At 42.7% G+C, this 24,214-nt stretch overlaps 2 protein-coding genes across 2 annotated transcripts in view; both read left to right on the top strand.

Annotated features, from left to right (window-relative positions):
• LOC134285824 (uncharacterized) overlaps positions 1–24,214 on the top strand; it is a 392,906-nt gene that overhangs the window by 75,574 nt on the left and 293,118 nt on the right. The window lies entirely within an intron of this gene.
• On the top strand, positions 5,176–21,970 carry LOC134284146 (uncharacterized). The gene is made up of 2 exons (XM_062842500.1): positions 5,176–5,682; positions 18,860–21,970. Exons 1-2 carry the CDS (start codon positions 5,176–5,178, stop codon positions 21,968–21,970), a joined length of 3,618 nt encoding a protein of 1,205 aa, XP_062698484.1.

The raw sequence follows: 24,214 nt of genomic DNA, 5'->3' as shown, positions 1-24,214 counted from the left end.
AGTTATAGCCGCATATGTGGCACAAAGTCACAATAAGCAAAAATGTTTTTTTTTTGTATCGTGACATTCAAACAGTTATAACTTGAAAAGTTTTCAAGCAATTTGGCTAAGAACAGTTTTTATAATGGATTTACAGTTTCAAATGTTAATAAAAATCGGAACAGTCATGACAGTTGTACAAACAAAATAGTATACACGGAATAAAATGATTAAAAAGCACCTAAAATATGCCTTGAAGCGATTTGAGTTTTGAATACTAGGAAAACGTATTTTGAGATTTTTTTACCAGTGTATTGATACTCTGTTAAGAACTTCGAGTCAAATTTTCAGACGTCTTGACGAGTTACATCAAAGTTATAGCCTACACAATTTTTGAAACGTGTGAAAAAATTTGCTAAAATCTTATTTTATGATATTAACAATATCTGCGCCAATACCAAACTGAATTTGTTGCGATTGTTATGGTATTAGCTACACATTATATATTATTCCTGTTCAAAAAATATTTGATTTTGTGAACGCAATGAAAAGCTATACATTATTTTCTGTGTCCAAATTTCATCGAATACAGTCTTTACTTCCCTGGTTCTAGTGCACCATAGAACATTCCAGTAACAAATTTTGAAAATGACGTATAATCAATGGTGTAGCATTGATTATACGTCGTTTTCAAAATTTGTTACTGATTCAACAAACGAAGTGAAATGATTATGATGCAACAGTTTTTAGAATCATTGTCTCCTCATCAGCTAAACTCAAATGCTATTTCCTTTATTCAACTGTCGAACTATTTATAAACAATTCAGTTTTGGGGTGTCTTTCTAAATTTTTAAACTACGTAACGGCAAATTATTCAACCTCAAGAAATTCAATCTTATGTTCGATGACTGCAAAGCTTTGTTGTAAGGGGTCATGCACAAATTACGTCACGCTTTTAGGGGGGAGGGGGGGGGTTTTGCAGAACGTGACGATCCATACAAAAAATATTGAGGTCCCATACAAAAAGTGTGACATAGGGGGGAGAGGGGGTTGAAAATGGTCGATTTTTGCGTGACATAATTTGTGTATCACCCCAAAGCGCTGCAACAGTACCAAAACATATTCTATGAAAGCAGCTGTTTTGTTGGTGAGGATTCTTATTCGATTGGCACATCATCCGGGAACTATTCCGGTTTTGGATTAGAGTGCAATAAAAGAACCCAAAAAAATAGAAAAAGATAGCTGTGAAGTATTTGATTTCCAGCTATATTCCAGCTTAGAGTTAGTATTGACAATAATGTTTACATTCGACAAGCCATCGTAATATCCCAACAGTTTTTTTTTATTCCACCTTCCAGCTATTGCATAACGACAATAGCCTCAAAGCACTGCTGGTTTGGGAAGAATTTGGCAGATTATAACTAAATGTTAACAAGTTGTTCTGTTGCATTTTTTTTTTCAACCAATATGACGCCGTCCCCAAATTACGCGTCGGCCAAGGGAGATATAAGTTTCGTTTTATGGCTTTTACCTCGAGTGGTCAATATTACAAACTGATCAAACTATTTCGCGTCAATACAAAAAATCCAACAAATTTTGGAATTATTTTGTTAAAAAAAAATGTCGCAAAAACTACAATAAATGTGTTATGAAATTTTGTTATAGGCAATTATTTTAATATGCATAATGTAACAAATGCTGTTATATATCTGTTTGAAAAAAATAATACAAGTTTTGTTATAGTTTTGTTTTTAAAATAATAACAAATTTTGTTACAATTTTGTTATGGTTATTCACATATGCGAATCCTTACAACAAAATTATATCAAATTGTGTCATTTCTAACAACGGTTGTAACAATTTTGTTATAATCTTGTTAGGAGCCACCCCCGGCGAAGACTGGCGCTCGAGCCTAGCTATTTAGCACTGTAGTTGGAGGAAATGCCAATGCAGAACCCGTAGCTTCCGGGAAGGTAAGCCCAGCTCCCTGGGTTAGTGGGTTGGTGTCAGGCCCTGCGAGCCAGCCGTAAAAAAGACTAGCACCGGAAAATCAACAAGAGAAGAATGCGAACCGATACCAATGGCGACGACCACAGCGACGAAAAGGGACTTGCGATTGGAAGCTCGGTACGTGGAACTGCAGATCTCTCAACTTCATCGGGAGCACCCGCATACTCGCCGATATACTGAAGGACCGCGGGTTCGGAATCGTAGCGCTGCAGGAGGTGTGTTGGACAGGATCTATGGTGCGAACGTTTAGAGGTAATCATACCATCTACCAGAGTTGCGGCAACACACGTGAGCTGGGAACAGCTTTTATAGTGATGGGCGACATGCAGAGGCGCGTGATCGGTTGGTGGCCGATCGACGAAAGAATGTGCAGGTTGAGGATCAAGGGCCGATTCTTCAACATTAGCATAATAAACGTGCACAGCCCTCACTCCGGAAGCACTGATGATGACAAAGACGCATTTTACGCGCAGCTCGAACGCGAGTACGACCGCTGCCCAAACCACGACGCCAAGATCATCATAGGGGATCTGAACGCTCAGGTAGGCCAGGAGGAGGAATTCAGACCGACGATTGGAAAGTTCAGCGCCCACCAGCTGACGAACGAAAATGGCCTACGCCTCATCGATTTCGCCGCCTCCAAGAACATGGCCATTCGTAGCACCTTCTTCCAGCACAGCCTCCCGTATCGTTACACCTGGAGATCACCACAACAAACGGAATCGCAAATCGACCACGTTCTGATTGATGGACGGCACTTCTCCGACATTATCGACGTCAGGACCTATCGTGGCGCTAATATCGACTCCGATCACTACCTGGTGATGGTTAAACTGCGCCCAAAACTCTCCGTTATTAACAACGTACATTACCGGCGGCCGCCCCGGTACGATCTAGAGCGACTGAAGCAACCGAATGTCGCCACCGTATACGCGCAGAATCTCGAGGCAGCGTTGCCGGACGAGGGTGTGCTCGATGTGGCCCCTCTAGAGGACTGCTGGAGTACAATAAAAGCAGCCATCAACAACGCAGCTGAGAGCACTATCGGGTACGTAGAACGGAGTCGACGAAACGATTGGTTCGACGAGGAGTGCAGAGCGGTTCTGGAGGAGAAGGATGCAGCGCGGGCGGTAATGCTGCAGCATGGAACCCGACAGAATGTGGAGCGATACAGACAGAAGCGGAAGCAGCAGACCCGTCTCTTCCGGGAGAAAAAGCGCCGCCTGGAAGAAGCGGAGTGCGAGGAAATGGAACTGCTGTGCCGTTCACAGGAAACACGCAAGTTCTACCAGAAGCTCAACGCATCCCGCAAAGGCTACGTGTCGCAAGCTGAAATATGCAGGGATAAGGAAGGGAGCCTCCTGACGGACAAACGTGAGGTGATCGAAAGGTGGAAGCAGCACTTCGACGAGCACCTGAATGGCGAAGAGAATGTAGGCACGGAGGACCAAGGCAGCGGAGGAAATGACTATGTTGGTGCAGCAGAGGACGGGAACGAACCAACTCCCACGCTGAGGGAAGTTAAGGATGCCATCCACCAGCTCAAAAACAACAAAGCGGCTGGTAAGGACGGTATCGCAGCGGAACTCATCAAGATGGGCCCGGAAAAGTTGGCCACCTGTCTGTACCAGTTAGTAGTCAAGATCTGGGAAACCGAACAGCTACCGGAGGAGTGAAAGGAAGGGATAATCTGTCCCATCCACAAGAAAGGCGACAAGTTAATATGTGAGAACTTTCGAGCGATCACCATTTTGAATGCCGCCTACAAAGTGCTATCCCAGATCATCTTCCGTCGTCTTTCACCTAAAGTAAATGAGTTCGTGGGAAGTTACCAAGCCGGTTTCATCGACGGCCGGTCGACAACGGACCAGATCTTCACCGTACGGCAAATCCTCCAGAAATGCCGTGAATACCAGGTCCCAACGCATCACCTGTTCATCGACTTCAAAGCGGCATACGACAGTATCGACCGCACAGAGCTATGGAAAATTATGGACGAGAACAGCTTTCCCGGGAAGCTGACTAGACTGATAAGAGCAACGATGGACGGTGTGCAGAACAGCGTAAGGATTTCGGGTGAACTATCCAGTTCATTTGAATCTCGACGGGGACTACGACAAGGTGATGGACTTTCCTGCCTACTATTCAACATCGCCCTGGAAGGTGTTATGCGACGAGCCGGGCTCAACAGCCGGGGTACGATCTTCACGAAATCCAGCCAATTTGTCTGTTTTGCGGATGACATGGATATTATTGCCAGAACATTTGGAACGGTGGCAGAACAGTACACCCGCCTGAAACGTGAAGCAGCAAAGGTCGGACTGGTGGTGAATGCGGCTAAGACAAAGTACATGCTGGTAGGTGGGACTGAGCGAGACAGGACAAGCCTTGGCAGCAATGTTACGATAGACGGGGATACTTTCGAGATGGTAGAAGAATTCGTCTACCTCGGTTCCTTGCTAACGGCTGACAATAACGTGAGCCGTGAAATACGAAGGCGCATCATCAGTGGAAGTCGTGCCTATTATGGGCTCCAGAAGAAACTGCGGTCAAAAAAGATTCACCCCCGCACCAAATGTACCATGTACAAAACGTTAATAAGACCGGTGGTTCTCTACGGGCACGAGACGTGGACGATGCTCGAGGAGGACATGCAAGCACTCGGAGTTTTCGAGCGACGGGTGCTAAGGACGATCTTCGGCGGCGTGCAGGAGAACGGTGTGTGGCGGAGAAGGATGAACCACGAGCTCGCTGCACTTTATGGCGAACCCAGCATCCAGAAGGTGGCCAAAGCCGGAAGGATACGGTGGGCAGGGCATGTTGCAAGAATGCCGGACAACAACCCTGCAAAGTTGGTGTTTGCTAACCATCCGGTTGGTACAAGAAGGCGTGGAGCGCAGAGAGCACGATGGGCGGACCAGGTGGAGCGTGATCTGGCGAGTGTTGGGCGTGACCGACGTTGGAGAGCTGCAGCTGCAAATCGAGTATTATGGCGGCAAATTGTTGATTCAGTATTATCATGAATTTGATGTTAACTAAATAAATGAAATGAGCTTCTGGTCGGGTAAGCTTCAATTAGGTCGCTTGCACGTGATGATTCGTATCAGTTCATAGGCGAATATTGCTGCATCACGCACGATTTAAAAACCATTCGGACAAGGTCTCCTAAACCTATTGGCAACCGGGATGTCGTCCATGCTGGCAGTCGCCAGCGGCCTTCTCGTTCTCACAGCTTCAACGATTGCCATGACAGTCAGAGTTCAACTGGACCGATTCGAACAGCAGAAAGGTTTTGCCCTGGCCGACGCTAGCGGATTTCGTGTCCGTAAGTACAACCGCACCACTTCGGTCCTGATCGGCGAAGGAGACGTTTCCGACGACATAGGAGAGAACTACACAGCTAGTTTGACCGTGGCGTACAGCCGGCTCGGTAACAACCAGTTCAACGAGTATCCGATGAAAATCGCCAAGGCCAAGATGTGTGATATTTTGAACGGACCGTACAAGGAATATCAGTATCTCGTCAAGGGCTGCAGTAACTTTCCCCAAATAGGAAGGGAGAGGCTTTGTCCGTTTCCGCGGGGTCACTACTGGATCAAGGACTGGGCTCCGGACGGCAGCTGGGTTCCACCGGTAGTTCCCGCCGGTTACTGGCGATTTACGCTCGTTATAATGGATTTGCAGGACAATGTGGTGATACGTCATCTTATTTTTATTCATATAATGAAGGAATTTTGATGATTGTTACAAATCAGAGTGATCATCTGAAGATACGTACTATCTATAGGAGATCTGAGGGCGGAATAAACCAGGCAGTGCCTTTTCAATACACAACTCACCTAGACTTTGTATCGGCTGTCCGAGCCCGTATGAAGTTGATCATCAATATTAACTTCTTTTCTCGATCAGCCTAGATAGCTGTGTAGTGTCGGTAGCGATTGTCTCAATAGGCTAAGAATAACACTACGGACCGCCTGTTCCGGTGGTAAAAGTCCACCAACAGGTGACCCCTGATTCATGGTGTGATGCGGCTTCATGCTTACCGTGCCTAGGAATGAATGGCTAGGGGGGGGGGGTCTAATAAAAACCTAACCGCAAACGGAGCCTGTGGAGTACCAGGGCGCCCTCCACAGTATGTTGCCCTTACTGCGCTAACCGGAGCAATGGTGCAGTGGACCTTGTGTTTCTCCGCGACAATCGGCTGCCCTTCTTTAGTCTCACTTGAGGCTAAATAAGGGCGGGATTATGAAGATGTTGTTAATTAGTTTAAATGTTCACCTATATGGTTTCGGATAGTGTATTCTGTGTATCCTCGCCTTTGGCGTTTTCCAATCGATACCGATCTGGTTTTGTTGCTGCTGTTGTTTGTTGTGCTGTTATTGCGAAGAGTTTAATCTTACCTAGTTCGGGTAGTGGCTACGGTTAGGATAGCTCAGATCAATCTTCAGCATAAAAGAACAGCAACGATCAATCTTTGCAGACTTATGTAAAATGGTTCAGCCCAAGTGGCCTTGGTCCAAGAACCTCACTTTCGTAAGGGAAATTTCTATCTAGGAAACCTTGTGAACCCGGTGTTTGTTACTTTCAGTAAACATGAAATGGCAAACTCGCGTGTCATGCCTCGAGCCCGTGTGCTTGTCAACAACGCAATAGTTGCTACACTCATCTCTGAGCTAACCACCAGAGATGTATGTGCTATCACAATTGATGTATCTGTTGGAAACCTCAACAGGAAATACGTCTATTGTTCGGTTTATTTACCGCATGATGAACCATCGCCTACGGATGCTTTTAAACAAGTCATCGCATACTGTACTTCAAAAGGTCTTCCGCTAATTGTTGGCAGTGATGCTAATGCTCACCATATCATCTGGGGCAGCTCAGACATCAATTTGAGAGGATCCAGTTTGATGGAGTACTTAAGTAGTACAGACCTTGCATTACTTAACATAGGCGACCGCCCAACCTTCATGGTATCTGCTAGAGAGGAAGTGTTAGACATAACGCTTTGCTCTAGTAGAATTAGTAACGAGCTGACCAATTGGCATGTGTCAGATGAAGAATCTTTATCTGACCATCGCTACATTTTTTTTGAACATTTAAATGTTACTTCGCAAACATTGCGTTTCAGGAATACCCGGTCAACAAACTGGGATCTTTTTACTGATTTGGTTGCGGCCAAATTTCATGGATACTCACCATCCATTGACACTCCAAGTGATGTAGATGATGCCGTTGATACCACAACGACCTTCATCATGGAAGCTTTTGACGAAGTATGCCCTCTACAGTCTGTGAAGATCACAAGAGGAACCCCTTGGTGGAACTCTGATCTGGCGAAGCTCAGAAAACAATGTAGAAAGAGTTGGAACAGACGACGTTCGGCTGGTTCGGAGGCTTTCAGGTCGGCTCGCATGGCCTACAGGAAAGCTCTCCGGTCTGCTGAACGATCCGGCTGGAAAAACCTTTGTACAAATGTTTCCAGCTTGAGTGAAGTCAGTCGGTTAAACAAAATCCTTGCGAAATCTAAGGATTTCCGGGTGAACGAACTTCGTTTGCCAAATGGCGATCTGACTTCCTCTGATGAGGAAGTTCTGGAATGCTTATTCAGCACACACTTCCCTGGATGTGTGGATATTACATCTTCGGATGAACCTGATGTCTTTTCTTGTAGTTATGATTCTTTAGCTTCGGCTCGGAGTATTGTAACTATAGAATCGATTGAGTGGGCTCTTAATAGCTTTGCTCCTTTCAAATCTCCTGGGGCAGATGGGATTTATCCTATTTTGCTTCAGAAGGGATTTGATTATTTCAAACATGTTTTGAAAAAACTACTTGTTTGCAGTTTTGCTACAGGGTATATTCCCAAATCCTGGAGGGATATTACTGTAAAGTTTATTCCGAAAGTGGGTCGTGCGTCGTATGAAGAAACAAAGAGTTTCAGACCTATCAGTTTGAACTCTTTTCTTCTGAAATGCTTAGAACGCATTGTGGATCATCACATCCGTGATGTTCATCTGGCCAACGTGCCTCTTCATGTGAACCAACATGCCTACCAATCTGGTAAGTCCACTGTGACTCTTTTACACAAGGTTGTTTACGATATCGAGAAAGCATTCGCTCAAAAGCAATCCTGCTTGGGTGTTTTCTTAGATATCGAGGGTGCCTTTGACAACGTGCCTTTCGATGCCATATTGGAAGCCGCACGGGGTCATGGCATATCTCCAATGATTTCCAATTGGATTCATCAAATGCTCAAAAACCGATATCTAGACCTGTGCGCCGACTTTATTTTGCTCGGCGGCGGCGTGAGGGCCATTTTTGGCCGGCGGCGGCGGCGTCATCGGCGTCACGCCGGTGGCAACTTTCGGCGGCGGCGGCGGCGGCGGCGTGAATCGGCGTGACCAAAATTTGACCGTAATGTCAACATTGGCGAAACGAATACGCTGTAGAATTTGTAGTCCAGTCTTTGCTTCTTCATAACCATTGATGACATGAATTATTATTATGCCAGTACACAGGATTAAGTATTTGACTAAAAAGAAACCAATGTTGTTTTACTCGATCGAATTTTCATTAGTGTCAAACAGATGTTTTTTCTTGAGTTCATTTATCAAATATTTGACCGTTGCATTACTCCACTGCATCCAATTAAAGACAAATATATAGATTTTGCTACAGTTTTCGTTTTGTCTTCTTAGAACCTTCAGAAGCCATTACATTTGATAATAAGGTCGCACTATTTACAAGGAATCCTCGAATGATTTCCGAGAATAATCTCCAAAAGAATCTCCAGGAGGAATCCATGAACTTCTGGGATAATCCCTGTAAGAACTGCTGTATGAAGCCCTTATGTTAGAATCACTGATATGTAGTTCAAGAATCTCTCTTAGAGAGATCCTTGGAAAAACTTATGAAGAATTTCCGAAGAAATTCCTAGAGGATTCCCCAGAAGAATTCCAGCAGGAATCCACGGAGGAGTTTTAGAAGGAATCCTCAAAGGAATTTTAGGAGTTATCCCAGAAGGAATTCAAGGAGGAATGCTCGTAGGAATTCCATAAGGGAGCCCTGAAATAATTCTAAAAGAAATTCCCTTAATATTTGTACAAAGACATCCCAAAATAATTCCAGCACGAGTTCCAAGCAGATTCAAGCAGTAATCCCCAAAGAAATCCTAACAGGAAGCCCAGAAAGAATCCTCGAAACTATTCCAGTGGGAATTCCAAAGTGAATTCGAGAAAGAATCCCCTAAGGATTTCTAGAAGGAATCAACGAAAAATATGCAAGAGGAATCTCTGAAGGAGTTCCAGGAAAAATCCCTGAGGGATTTCTAGGAGGAATTCCCGAAGAAATTCCACCAGGAATCCTCGTAGGAATTCCAGGAGAAATCTCTGAAGAAATTTGAAGTGAAACCCCAAAAGGAATTCTAGGAGGAAATCTCAAAGGAATTCCAGGAGAAATCTCTGGAAAACAACCTGGAGGAATCCTTGTTAGGGCCTGTCCATAAACTACGTAGACTCATTTTGGGCATTCTCAGACCCCCCCTCCCCCTCCGTAGACTTCTGTTCATACAAAATTTTCGAAATTTGTATGGAGTGTAGACTTTGGCCAGACCCCCCCGTCCCCCCCTAAGAGTCTACGTAGTTTATGGACAGGCCCTAAAGTCCAGGAGGAATCCCTAAAAAAAGTTCAGGAGCAATCTACGATGGAATTTTAGGAGGAATTCTCGAAGAAAATTCAGGAGAAATCCCCGAAGGAATTCCAGAAGGAATGCCAGAAGAAATCCCCGAATGAAGTCCAGGAGGTATACCCGACGGAATTCCAGATGAAATTCTGCAGGAATCCCAGGGGGAACCCCTTTAAGGAATTCCGGAAGGAATCTCCGAAGGCACTCCAAGCGGGATCCTCGAAGGAGTTTCAAGAGGAAACCCCGAAGGAGTTCCAGGAAAAATCCCTGAGGGATTTCTAGGAGGAATTCCCAAAGGAATTCCACCAGGAATCCTCGTAGGAATTCCAGGAGAAATCGCTGAAGAAATTTGAAGTGAAACCCCAAAAGGAATTCTAGGAGGAAATCTCAAAGGAATTCCAGGAGAAATCTCTGGAAAACAATCTGGAGGAATCCTTATTTAAGTCCAGGAGGAATCCCTGAAAAAAGTCCAGGAGCAATCCACGATGGAATTTTAGGAGGAATCCTCGAAGAAAATTCAGGAGAAATCTCCGAAGGAATTCCAGAAGGAATGCCAGAAGAAATCCCCGAACGAAGTCCAGGAGGTATACCCGCCGGAATTCCAGATGAAATCCCTGCAGGAATCCCAGGGGGAACCCCTTTAAGGAATTCCGGAAGGAATCTCCGAAGGCACTCCAAGCAGAATCCTCGAAGGAGTTTCAAGAGGAAACCCCGAAGGAAGTACAGGAGGAATCCCTGAAGAAATCCCCGAAAGAACTCTGTGAGAAATTCCCGCAGGAATTCCAAGAGAAAATCCCGAAAAAATACCAGCACGTATCTCAAAGGAATCCAAGCAGTACACCAAAGAAATTCCAGCAAAAATCCTTACAATAATTTCAGTGGGAATTTCAAGGAGGATTCAAGAAATAATCCCCAAAAAATTTTGAGGACGAACCAACGGAATATATCCAGGAGAAATCTCTGAATAAATTCCGGGAGAAATTCCTAAGAAAAATCTAAGAGGACCGAAGGAATTCCAAGAGGAATCCCCGAAAGAATTCCAGGGGAACTCAGGAAGGAGGAATCCCCGAAGGAATTCTAGGAAGACTCACCGAAGGAATTTCAGAAGGAAACCCCGAAGAAATTCTAGGACAAATTCCATGAGAAATCTCCGAAGAAATTGGAAGGGAAAGCTCCAAAGGAATTCCAAGAGGAAACTCCGAAGAAATTACAGGAGAAATCCCAGAAGCAACTCTAGGAGGAATCTCTTAAGGAATTCTAGGAGAAATAACCGAAAGAATTCAATGAAGAATTCTAGGAGGAATCATCGAAGGAATTCTAGAAGGAATCTCCGAAGCAACTCTAGGAGAAATCTCCGGAGGAATTCAAGGAGGAATCCCTGAAAGAAGTCCAGGAGGAATTTCCGATGGAGCTTTAGGAGGAATCTCTGGAGGAACTCTATGAGAAATTCCCGAAGAACTCCAGAAGGATCTAAAACCGAAATCTTCGTTGGATTTCTAAGAGGAATACCCATAGGAATTCCAGGAGTAATTCCTGAAGGAATTCCCGAAGGAACTTTAGAAGGAATCTCCAAATTAATTCCAGGAGGAATCTCGAATGAATATTAGGAGAAATTATCGAAGGAATTCCAGGAGGACTGCTGGAGGAATTCCATGAGGAAATCCAGGAGGAGTCTCCAAAGGAGTTCTAAGAGGAATCATCAAAGAAATTCCAGGAGGAAACCCTGAAAAAATTCCAGGTAGAATCCACCGCGGAGTATCAAATGAAATATCTCAAAGAATTTCTGGTGGAATCCATGAAGTAAGTCTAGGACGAATCCTCGAAGGAATTCCAGAAGAAATCTACAAAGAAATTTCAGGAAGATTTACTGAAGGAACTCTAGGAAAGACTCTCGAAGAAATTGTACGAGGAATCCGCGGAAGAATTCCAAGAAGGAAGTTTAAGTTGTATCTTTGAAGAAATACCAGAAGGAATTCCGAAGGAATCCCTAAAGGAATATCAGGAGGAATCCTTGAAAGAATTTCAGGAGGTCTAGGAGGAAACCCTGAAGGAAATCTAGGAAAAATCCCCGTAGGAATTCCAAGGGGAATCCTCAAAATAATTCCAGTAGAAATTTTCGAATGATTTCTTTGAAAAATCTCTAAATAAATTCCAGGAGGAGTTCCCGTAGGAATTTCAGGAGGGATGCTCGAAGGAAGTCCAAGAGAAATCCCCGAAGAAATTACAGGAGAAATTGTTGCAGGAATGCCAGGGGAATCCCCGAAAGAATTCCGGTTGCAATCTCCGAAGAATTTCCAAGTGGAATTCTTGAAGGATTTTCAGCGGAATCTCCCGAGTGAATCTTTCTGGGTAGAGAGATCCCTGCAGGATTTCCAGGAGGAATCCCCGAAAGATTGTCAGGAGGAGTCCCCGAAAGAATTCCTGGAGGAATTCCAGAACGAAATGCTTGAGGAATTCTCCATGAGAGATCCCACAATAATATCCTGGAGATATGCCTGATTATATTCCTAAGGTTATTCTCGAAGGAACTTTAACAAGATTCCCTGAAAGAACTCCTGTAAGAAATCTCTGATATAACTCCTGGTGCATCCGTAAGTCCACCTGGAAAAATCTCAGAAAGAACCCCAAGAGCGATCCCTTGAAGAATTCATGGATGAATTCCTAAATGAATTTCTCGAGGAATCCCCTAAGGTTATCCTAAAGGAATCTGAATGAACTTCTGAAGGAATCCCTGAAGAAATTCAGGAGAAACCTCTGAAGAAACATCTTCATGAATGCCGGAAACTCCTGGTGGAATCTATGAAGGAACTCTTGGACTTATTTCTGTAAGAACTCCTGTATGAATGTCTAAAAGAACCATTGGCGTAGCTAGGGGGGGTTCCAGGGGTGCCTGGCACCCCCTAGAACAAATTTGGCACCCCTTAGAATTTTTCCTTGACAGTCACCTAAAACTCAAAATTTGAATAAAACTTAAACAACTTTTGGAGTTTTGGATATTGGTAAGTACAATCAACAGACTTCTCCAGTAATACCTTTATCTATTCAAACAGTGATTTTTCTAGGATTCCTGTATGGGTTCTTCCCGATATTTCATTAATAAACTGTTCTTAGGATTCTCCAGGCAGTTCAGATGGGGTTGTACATACCAGAAATTTCAGCGGAGATTGATCCAGCAATTTCTTGTAGTATTTCTTTCAAAATTCTTACTATGGTACTTCTTGGAATTCTTCTAGGGATTCTTCTAAAAATTTATCTTGCGATTTCTTCAGGAATTCCTGGTGGGGTTATTCAGGACAACCTTCCTGGGATTTTGTCAGAAGTTTCTTCCGGTGATTCTTCCAGGAATTCCTTCAGAGATTTATTTCAGAGATTCTTCCAGAAATGTCTCATGAAATTCCTCTTGGAGCTTATGTTGGCCTTCCTCCGGTAACTGTGGCTAGGATTCCAGCAAGTTCTCTTAGAATTCCTCCAATGATTCTCACTGTGATACCTTCAGGAATTCAACTAGGGAAGTTCTTTCGGAAATTCTTCCAGAAAATCATCCTGGGATTTTTCTAAAAATCCCTTCGGTGATTCTTCAAGGATTAAACCAGGAACTTCCTACAGAGGTTATTCCAGAAATACCGCAGGAGATTTCTCCAAGAACTTCTATTGGCCTTCCTCCATGAATTCTTCAAGCAATTCCCATTATAATTCCTTCAGAAATACTTCTAGGGATTTCACCTGGCATATTTACTTCTTGAGATTCCTCAAAAATTACTCCTGCGATTCTATCAGGGATTCCACCAGTATACTTCTACCGATTCTTCCGGGCACTTGATGGAGGAACTTCTTTTAGGATACCCCCCGGCATTCCTGATTCAAGGATTTCTCTAGAAATTACTTCTATGATACCTCCCTGAATTCTAGGAATTCCTCCAGATCCGCGCTTCCCAAACTCCCAAGATCCACTTCCCAATTTTGGGAAGCGCTGCTCCAGTTATTCCAGCTGGGATTCTTCTAGCAATTCCTGCGGTTCTTCCAGCTATTCTTCCTTAATACATTCTAATTATGGTAGCTTAGAAATTATGCTACGGATTTTTCTAGAGCTTTCTCTTGGCTTTTTTGCTGGAATCTTTCCAGGTAATCTTCCTGGAATTCTTGCGGAAATTTATTTGGTTGTCCTACCAGGGATTTCTCCAAGGACTCATTCAGGAATTCCTATAGAAATTCCTCATGGAATTCCTGCAGAAACTCCCTTTGGCCTTCCTCCAAGAATACCTCAAAAAACTCCTCCTAAGGTTCTTCCAGCGATTCCTTCAGAATTTCTTACTATGATACGTCCAGATATTCTTCTTGTGATTCCTTTACGAATTTATCCTAGCATTATAGCTGGAATTCTTCCGAGAAATCTTCCAGATATTTCTTCAGAAATTCCTCGCGATTCCTTCAGGACCTTCTCTAAAGATTCTTCCATAATACCTCTACCGGTTCTTGCAGGGACTTCTCTTGGCATTCCAAGATTTTTTTCTTTGGATTCCGCCAGGCATTCCTGATTGGGTTTCTCTATAAATTCTTGTATAGTTTCCTCCAGCAATACCTCCTAGGATTTCTGCTGAGATTTGTACAATGTTACACCCCTGAATCCTTTTAACAATACCTCCTGAGATTTTTCCTGTAATTTCTTCAGAAGCTCTCAGGTAATCTTCCAGGCGTTTTTAAGGAAGATATTTTATCCAAGACTTCTCTCATAAATTTATCTTTCGATTTCTCCAGGATCTCCATTTTGTCTTCCTCCAGGAATTTCAGCTGGATTTCTGAAGCAGTTCCTACTGTGGTTCTTGCAGCAATTCCTCCTAAAACTCCTCCAGAATTTCTTACTTTTTCCTAGGAATTATTCTAAGAATTTCTCCAGGGAATCCTTCAAAACTTGCTGGAATTCTTCAAGGCAATTTTTCTAGGAGCATTGCAGAAGTACCTTCAGTGTTTCCTCCTGCAAATCCTAAAGGTTTTCCTGGAATTTCTCCAAATATTTCTTATTGGATTCTTCCAGGAAATCCTTTTGACTTTCATCCAGGAACTCCTCCTGGGATTTCATAAGCGATTCCTGCTTAAGTGTAGAATTAGCGTAAGTTAAAATACACAATAAAAAAAAATTAAAAAAAGATTCCTTCGGCTTCTAATGTTTCAGGAATGCCTCCGGTAGATCTCGTCAAGAAATTCTCACGGTGATACATGCAGGAATCCCTCTAGGGATTTCTTCTGGCCTTCTAGCTAGGATTATTCTAGGCAGTGTTCCTAGGATACTTCCATAAATGGCTTTGACCCTTCCAGGGATTTTTTCTAGAGACTCATCCAGGAATTATTCTAGAGTTTTTATTTGTGGATTACTATAGAAATTAATTACTGTATTACTCCTGGAACTCCTCTTGGGCTTCTTAAAGGAATTCCAGTAGAAATCTCTAAAGCAATCCCTAATCGAATTTCGAGAATAGTTGGAATTTCCAGAAAAATCCTAGAAGGTATTACTAGAGAAATCTCTAGTGAAATCCCATAGGAATGTACGGGAAAAACTTGTAATTCATTAGAAGGCACAAAATGTAGCTAATTGATAAATTGAGACATGAATTTGCGAAAAAAAAAACGCGTTCTGGTGGGATTCAAACCTACGACTCCGTATTCGCTATACCGTAGTATGACCATTTCTTTGAGGATTCCTTCGACATGGTTATTAATCTTTTTTATTAATTTCTGCGATAGTTTCATTAGAATTTCATCAGCAAATTCTTTGGATTTTTTTGCCTAATTTCAATGGCTATTCCTCTGAAATTACATCAGCAATTTCTTTTTCAGCTATTTTGCGGATTTATTAGGCAATTTTATTGTGATTATTTTTGAAATTATTTATGATTTAACTGTATTTATATTCATTGCTTCCGAAAGTTGCTGAATTGGGAAATCTAAAATTCTCAACTGGTCTTGGTCAAAGAAAATCCCATGAAATTCACGAAAAACTCACTGAAAAAATGCCCAAAGAAATTGTCGAAAAAATACATCGAAATTACATTAGAGCTTTCAAAGTAGTTGCCATATAAGAATTACCAGAGGAATTCCTGAATAAAAAATATTATGACTTTTTAAGGAAATTGGCCAAATCCAATCTCAAAATAAATTGCCGAAATATTCTATATATTTCATAAAAAAAACAAAGACAGGAATTCGAAAAAAATCTCAAACAATTTTCCGAAAGCATTGAAGGAATTTCTGAAGAAAATTAAAAAAAAACCAAAAGTAATTTCCGTAGAATCACCATGAAAGAATTTTTAAAGAACCGCCAAAGAAATTTGCCGAATCAATTTCCAAATGAATTACCAAAGAAGTTCTCAAAAGTAATAATCAAAGTTGCCAAAATTTTCGAATGAATTGCTGATGAAACTCCCGAATAAATGTTCAATATAAGTAACATCAGAATTGCCGAAGGTATTCCGGAATCATCTGCTGCAGAAATTCCTTACATAAAAACTGAAGAAATCTAGAAGAAAGTGTCTGAAGATTTTTCAATAAAATTATAGAAGCGATTTATGAAAGACTTTCCGAAGGAGTTTTTAAAGGAATTGGCGAAGGAATACCGAATAGCATAAGTAATAAAAGTCCAAAAAATGGACGAAAATCAAAAAAAAAAAAAAAAGCAAAACTTAAGAAATTTAAGAAGATATTTAAGAAAAAAATGTGTGGAAGTTCCCAGAGTCATTGTCAAATGGCTTCACTAAAAGAATTCCCTAATGAATCGCCTGAAGATTAATTGAAGATTTTTTTAAATAGAATTGCTGACATTAACAAAACAATGTTTGAAATACTATTTATATAATCAGCTTTATACAGCATTCCATTAATCAGATATATTAATATATGGTAATTACCAATCCAGTCGAAATCGGAATTTGGTGCGAACATCAGGATCCCGATGAAAAAAATTGAAGTTCGCCCGCACCAAATTCCGGGTTTCAACTGGATTGATAATGTGTTAGTGAAGCTTCTGAGTGCGAATTTTGTTGTTTTGAGAATCATACTCACAATTTTTCTGTAAAAGTATTTTCTTGTCCACGTGGTAATATTCAACTAATTAAAAAAAACGCTTTTTAGCCATTAATTTTGTGGCCAAACCAAACATGATTTTGAAATTTTAAGTATTTTTATTTCTTAAAATTGTTCTTGAAAGCTATTTTTATAAGGGTTGTTATCATGCAATAAAACAAAGCGGATGTCACGATGAATACAAGTTACACGCAAATTTGTGGATATTTTATAGTTTCCGAGATTTACACGTCTAATTATTGCTTCGAAAATGTATTCTAATGGACCTGATTGTTTTCAATCCACAAAACAGGGGTAGTCGCGATGATTGTTAAGTACTTAAGGCGAAACTGGAAGCATTTCCTCACTTTTTGGTTTTTGATTTTTTATTTAATAACGAAGCAATATTTTCAAAATCGGTTTTCGTGCACATGTAGAGTACGGATCAAGGTATCTTCTGATTTTTTTTTGTTGTGGAAAATGTTTTTCGTTTTTGCAGAAACCATTTTTGAACAAAATTTCACGAAAAAATGGTTTCTGCAAAAATGGAAAACATTTTCCACCTCAAAAAAATTCAGCAGATACCTTGATCCATACTCTACATGTGCACGAAAACCGATTTTGAAAATATTGCTTCGTTATTTAATAAAAAATCAAAAACCGAAAAAATGAGAAAATGCTTCCAGTTTCGCCTTAAGTTCAAACTGAAAGTACAAATTCTATTTTCCCGCGACGCAGTTTATCATTGTACTAAGAAATTGAGGTCAGATCGGTATTTCCTTAAAAAAGCAACCTGAGAGCCACTGAAACTGGCACCCCCTAGGCACCCCCTAGGAAAAAATCCTAGATACGCCAATGAAAAGAACTTAATAAAATAGCTGTATTCGAATTTTGTCAAGTCTAGATTTCGAACGTCAAGACTAGATAAGCCATTTCAAAGTTAAATTCTATCGCAGTCGAATCCAAAAATCGTTAACTGCTGTCCGACAGAACAACACTGGACGAAAAATCGGCAATAATTGAGTCCTGAGGAAGGTACCAAATGTAATCGAAACGTCGGACAAGATATAATAATACCTGTATTTTAAATGTATCAAAACTGGGAAAGCCATTACAAAGTAAAATTTTCAAAGGAACTTCAAAAGGAATCCCTGCAGGAACTCCTAGACTAATTTCTAGGACCTTCTTCCTGAAAGAACTTCTAACGGAACTTTTGATGGATCTCCAGGAGGCATCTATGAATCCTCCTGAAAAAATCTCTGAAGGGACTTCTGAAAGAATACCCGAGCGAATTTCTGTTGAAATAGCTTAAAGAACCTCTGAAGGAATTCCTAATGAACACCTGGAGGCATTCCTGAATCCTCCTGGAATTGTTGAGGAGATCCCTGAAGGAATGCAAGGAATGCATGAATCCTTGAAAATGCTCATGAATTAATCTATGGAGGAACTTCTGTAGGAATATCTGAAGGAAATCCTAGATAAATCCCCAAAAGAACTCCTGAAAGAATTTCTGAAAAATTTCCATGAGGCATACCGAGAGGAATCCCTGAAGGAATTTCAGGAGGGATTGTTGAACAAATTTCAGGAAAGATTTCCTGAAGGAACCCTTGATGGAACTCCTGGAGTGATTTCTGAAGAACACAGAACGCCAGGAGAAACCCATTGTTGGAATTCTAGAGGAATTCCTGGGAGATCTCCTAGAGGAATCTCTGACGAAACTTCTGAAAAAAAAAGCATGTTAAAACTCCTAGAGGCATCCCTGAATCTCTGAAGGAACCACTGGAGACATCTTTGAAGAAACTCCTGAAGAGATCTCTAAAGGAACTTCTGAAGAATTCTTTGATTGGAATATTAGAGAAATCTTCGAAAGAGTTTTAGTATTTTATCTCAACTTAATGTAAACAAAATTTCGTTCGTGCACTGATCACCGGCGTGAAAAATGAAAATCGGCGGCGTGACGAACATCGGCGTATGGCGCGCCGCCGATATCACGGTCGGCGTCGGCGTGGGGCAAAAAGTGTCGGCGGCGGCGGCGTGGCGCGGCGGCGCACAGGTCTAGTTCAGACAACAAACCCGGATCGTGTGTGGTATCTGCCGCTCGGCATCGTGACAAACCCGAAAAAGCCGCAGAAAATCCGTCTGATTTGGGACGCTGCAGCTCGGGTCAACGGCGTTTCGTTCAACGACATGCTCATCAAAGGACCAGACATGCTGACGTCACTGTTCACGGTTCTGCTGCGGTTCCGTCAGCGATCAGTTGCCGTGTGCGGAGACATACGAGAGATGTTCCACCAAGTTCGGATCATCCCACAAGACAAGCAGTCGCAGCGGTTCCTCTATCGAGATCATCCAGATCAGCCCCCTCAGGTCTTCGTCATGGACGTGGCAACGTTCGGTGCGACGTGTTCGCCATGCTCCGCACAGTTCGTCAAGAACACCAACGCCCAGAACTTCGCATCGCAATTCCCGAGAGCCGCAGAGGCGATCATAAAGGCCCATTACGTCGATGACTACCTTGACAGTGTAGATACGATCGACGAAGCGGTCGAATTGGTGAAAGATGTAAAGTTCGTTCACGCACAAGGTGGTTTCGACATCCGGAATTTCTCGTCCAATTTGGCCGAAGCATTACAACGTTTGGGCGAGACCGAGAACGTAAAGGAGAAATCAATGATTCTGGATAAATTTCCGGATATGGAGCGTGTTCTAGGGATGGTATGGAAACCAACGGTTGACGTGTTCACCTTTGATACCACTCTGAAAGATGATCTTACGACGCTACTGGTAGGAGGAGACACGCCCACAAAACGACAGGTGTTGAGGCTCGTTATGTCGCTGTTTGACCCTTACGGGTTTATCGCCCACTTCATCATTCACGGCAAGATCCTTATGCAGCACATTTGGAGATCCGGCACAGACTGGGACGAAAAGATTGTGGATGAACTACATGATCTGTGGAACGATTGGACACGTCTTCTGAAGCAATTGGGTGAAGTAGAAGTTCCCCGCTGTTTCTTCGGTTCGGCAAATAGTAAGCTGCACAGCGGGATACAACTTCATGTGTTCGTCGATGCGAGCGAACTAGCGTATGCTTGCGTTGCTTATTTGCGTATCGTCCACGATAGGGAAGTGCGATGCGTGTTAGTTGCAGCGAAGACAAAGGTGGCGCCGCTTAAACCGCTCTCCATCCCCCGCTTAGAGCTGCAAGCCAGCCTGATAGGCAGCCGGTTACTGAACAACATCTGCACTGCCTTGGATCTGCCCATAGATAAGCGGTTCGTTTGGACAGATTCCAGAACATCTCTCTCGTGGGTTCGCTCGGATAGTAGGCGTTATCATCCATACGTAGGTTTTCGTGTCGGCGAGATTCTGAATTCTACTACCGTCGATGAGTGGCACTACGTTCCGTCGAAACAGAATGTGGCTGACGACGCCACGAAGTGGGGAGTTGGACCTAGCTTCAGTGCGAGTAGTCGCTGGTACACGGGTCCGGATTATCTCTTCTTGCCCGAAACCGAATGGCCAGAGCAGCCAGTGAAACAATGGATAACTGACGAGGAGCTACGTACCAGATTTCAACATCATCGAGAAATGCCGCAGCCTTTGATTGACTTGAGTAGATTCTCGAATTGGAACCGCCTTTTACGCACGACGGCGTATTTGCTACGCGCAGTGAAGTTGTTCCGAACGCGAGGCAAATCGGGACCGCTGACCAGCGAGGAGTTGCTGCAGGCTGAAAACTTGCTGTGGCGACAGGTGCAGTATGAAACTTTCCCGGACGAGTACTGTGTGCTGGAATTCAACAAGGCGAATCCGGAGAAGAAGCAGAAGCGAATCGAGAAGAGCAGTCCATTGTACGAACAGTCGCCGTTTATGGACGACGTGGGCGTGATAAGGATGAATAACAGGATTAGTGCTGCTCCTACCATATCCTTTAGAGTGAAATATCCAATTATCTTGCCGAGGGAACACACTCTAACAGCCCTTCTTGTTGAGAGTTACCACAGACGGTTCAAACATCAGAACGGTGAAACGGTGTTCAACGAAATACGTCAGCAGTTTCGAATACCGAAGTTGCGCCCTCTGATACAACGTGTCGCCCGGAGCTGCCAGAGCTGCAGGCTTCGGAAGTCAACCCCACGACCACCAATAATGGCACCACTTCCGAAGGTTCGGTTGACACCCCACATCCGGGCGTTCAGCCACACTGGCGTCGACTACTTCGGCCCAATCCTGGTTAAGCAGGGTCGTAGTTTGATGAAACGCTGGGTGGCACTCTTCACGTGTCTGACTACACGAGCGGTGCACCTGGAGATAGTGTACAGCCTTTCAACACAGTCCTGTGTGATGGCAATCCGCCGATTCGTTGCACGCAGAGGATTCCCGTCAGACCTCTACTCAGACAACGGAACCTGTTTTCGCGGAGCTAGCAACCTGTTGACGGAGCAGATGGAAGCCATTCACGAACACTGCGCTGTGACCTTCACCAATGCCAGAACGAGCTGGCACTTCAATCCCCCATCTGCACCTCACATGGGGGGCTGTTGGGAACGGATGGTGCGTTCTGTGAAGGCAGCTATGGGAGCCATCTCAGAACATCCTCGTCATCCAAGCGACGAGGTTCTGGAGACTGTAGTGTTGGAAGCCGAAGCGATTGTGAACTCACGGCCGCTGACCTACGTACCACTCGACAACGAAAATCAAGAGGCATTAACACCGAACCATTTTCTGCTGTACGGATCAAGTGGTATGGTGCAACCGCGGACTTCACTGGTGGCTGACGGTACCACGCTACGGGACAGCTGGAAGCTGGCCCAGTTTCTAGCAGATTTATTTTGGAAACGTTGGGTCCGTGAGTATCTACCGTCGCTCACTAGACGGACTAAATGGTTTGAGCCCGCGAAGCCTATGGAACCCGGAGATTTAGTCGTTATTGTCGAAGAAAATAAGCGGAATGGATGGTTGCGAGGACGTGTCGTCGAAGTCATGCGAGGTAAGGATGGCCAGGCTCGAAGCGCAGTAATACGCACCGCTGATGGAATCTTGAAACGGCCGATGGTGAAGCTGGCGTTGTTGGAAGTTCGCGATGATCAGGAACAAGGAACCCCGGAACTACACGGGAGGGGGAATGTTAAAAACTGGCAATCTTCCAACACTGATTGTCGTGGAGTGAATTCCGAGCGCTCCCCTGCCGGTACCCGTCATCGCGACAGCAGACAAAAGTCAACGCCAGAACAGTAAAGCAAAGCGACAACAAAGGAGGTTGAGGTTGTTTGCTGCATGACCGTGTGATTTGGCCGTAAAAGTCTACCCAAATAGCTCCTCCCTGGTGGTTCGACTAAAACCAGAGACATTGGAACAGGAGTTCGTTGTACGGTAAGCTGCCTTATTGGCCTGACTAAGGTCAAATATTGATCTGCAGACCTTCTTCCAGCAGCTGTAATTTGCCAACGAAGCCGGACTGAGAAGAGTTCTGGCAGGGTAGACAACGCATTACCGACGCTTAGTAACACGTTTATTCTGAACCGTGAGTTAACTATATGCTAAAATTTGATAACCTAAATTAAATAACTAGTACCTTAAAACTATCCTAATTTGAAGATCCTAGTTCTTGAAACTTAAAACTATATGTACACTTGAATTTGTTCTTAAATACTAAAACATGCATTCGATAGGTTAAGGTGAACAAGCTGATTGTTGAGAATCGAGGTTTCCCAAATCAGGCAGAAGGCCACTGAATGTAAGTTTGCGATAAAATGTAACTAAAACTTGAACTTAAACTAATGAAACATTAAATAAATTACAGCTTTGAGCTGCGTCTGTAAAGAACTGCTAAAGGAAGTGTTTTACCTGCCCTGAAACCCTCCGATCCACAACAATACCATTAAACCTGTATAGTTTAGGATCTAAACTAAAGAACAGTTCAAATGAGCTAGGATATCACGGCTGACTGATACTGTCTATTAAACTTTCATAGCACTTACTAAACATGACATAATACAAATCATAGCTTTGTATAATAAATGAAGCTACCGGGAGTAACGTTTAGAGTCTAGAATCTGAACTCAAGAACAGTTTGGATGACCTGGGATATCCCGATTCAACTATCAGAAGACTTCCTGGACATGATAGATTACAAATCGTAACTTTGTATTATGAAAGACGTTACCGTTACACCCGTAGACTTTAGTATCTAAACTCAAGAATAGTTTGGATGACATCATTTCAGCTGATCTGATACTGCCTATTGAACTTTCAGAGGACTTACTGGGCAAATCATAGCTTTGTATTATGAAAGATGTTACCATTACACCTGTAGACTTTAGGATCTAAACTAGAGAACAGTTTAAATGACCTAGGATATTCCGACTGATTTGGTACTGTTTTTTGAACTTTCAGAAGACTTACTGGACATGATAGATTACAAATCGTAGCTTTGTATAATGATAGAAGTTACAGTTACATACACAAACTGAACGAGCAAAGCTTATAGCAATAAAACATCAGAATATCGTCTACTACGATGACGACAACTGAGATTTAGTAACAGTAATAGAAGAAAATAATGCTTTCGAAGTTTTGTCCTTAACCCTTTGGAGCCAGAGGGGTCATATATGACCCCAACATAGAAACGGCTATATAAATTCACCCATTCGATAAAACAGAATACTGCCTTCTGAAAAGTTGTTGAGTCCTCTATTAGGGAAAAAATGGGAATATTTGTATTTGGGACTTCATTGATAACCTAGAACATCCTGAACACCATGAAATTGGGAAAAACGAAATAATTGACATACCAGTTGTTCTAAAAGCTGAACTTGGATGTGGGTTACGTTTATATGTATTCATATAGCCTTTGTCAAGAATATCAAAAGGTGTTTTATATTCTGGGATGTTCTAGGTGTTTCAAACTGTCCTATAGTGAAGTCCTTCAAATCTACAAGAATAATTGTATGTATTTTCGCCACAAATAATAGCATTGCATAACCTACTGGAATCCGTGAAGCTCTTGACATCTACAATGTCATTTAAAGACACTATAGGGATATTCCAGGACAGCCAAACTACTTTGGAGTTCAGAACTTCAGGTCTACACTCGTAACAGTGGCCATATCTGTTATACTGAGTAACGTTGCATAATCAACCGCAGTTACTGAAGCAATCTGAAGTCTAGTAGCTTATTATAAACTTTTGGGACATTCAGAGTCGTCCAAATTGTTCTATAATGAAGTCCTTCAAATCTACAAGAATAACTTAACGTTTTTTTTTCCATGAATAATAGTCCTTCATAATCTGCTGCGATCCGTGAAGCTCTTGAAATCTCAAATGTCATTTAAAGACACTACAGGGATATTCCAGGTCAGCCAAACTACCTTAGAGTTCAGGATTTCAGGTCTACACTAGTAACAGTAATGATTACTTCCTTTTTCTTCCCCCCACATTGCACAGTGGTCCAGGACCCAGTTTTACGAGGAAAGATGCATT

Source organism: Aedes albopictus, chromosome 1 (assembly GCF_035046485.1).
Source record: "Aedes albopictus strain Foshan chromosome 1, AalbF5, whole genome shotgun sequence".
Lineage (NCBI taxonomy): Eukaryota > Metazoa > Arthropoda > Insecta > Diptera > Culicidae > Aedes > Aedes albopictus.
Note: the sequence above shows the minus strand (reverse complement) of the source record. Positions and strands in the feature narration are given on the sequence as shown.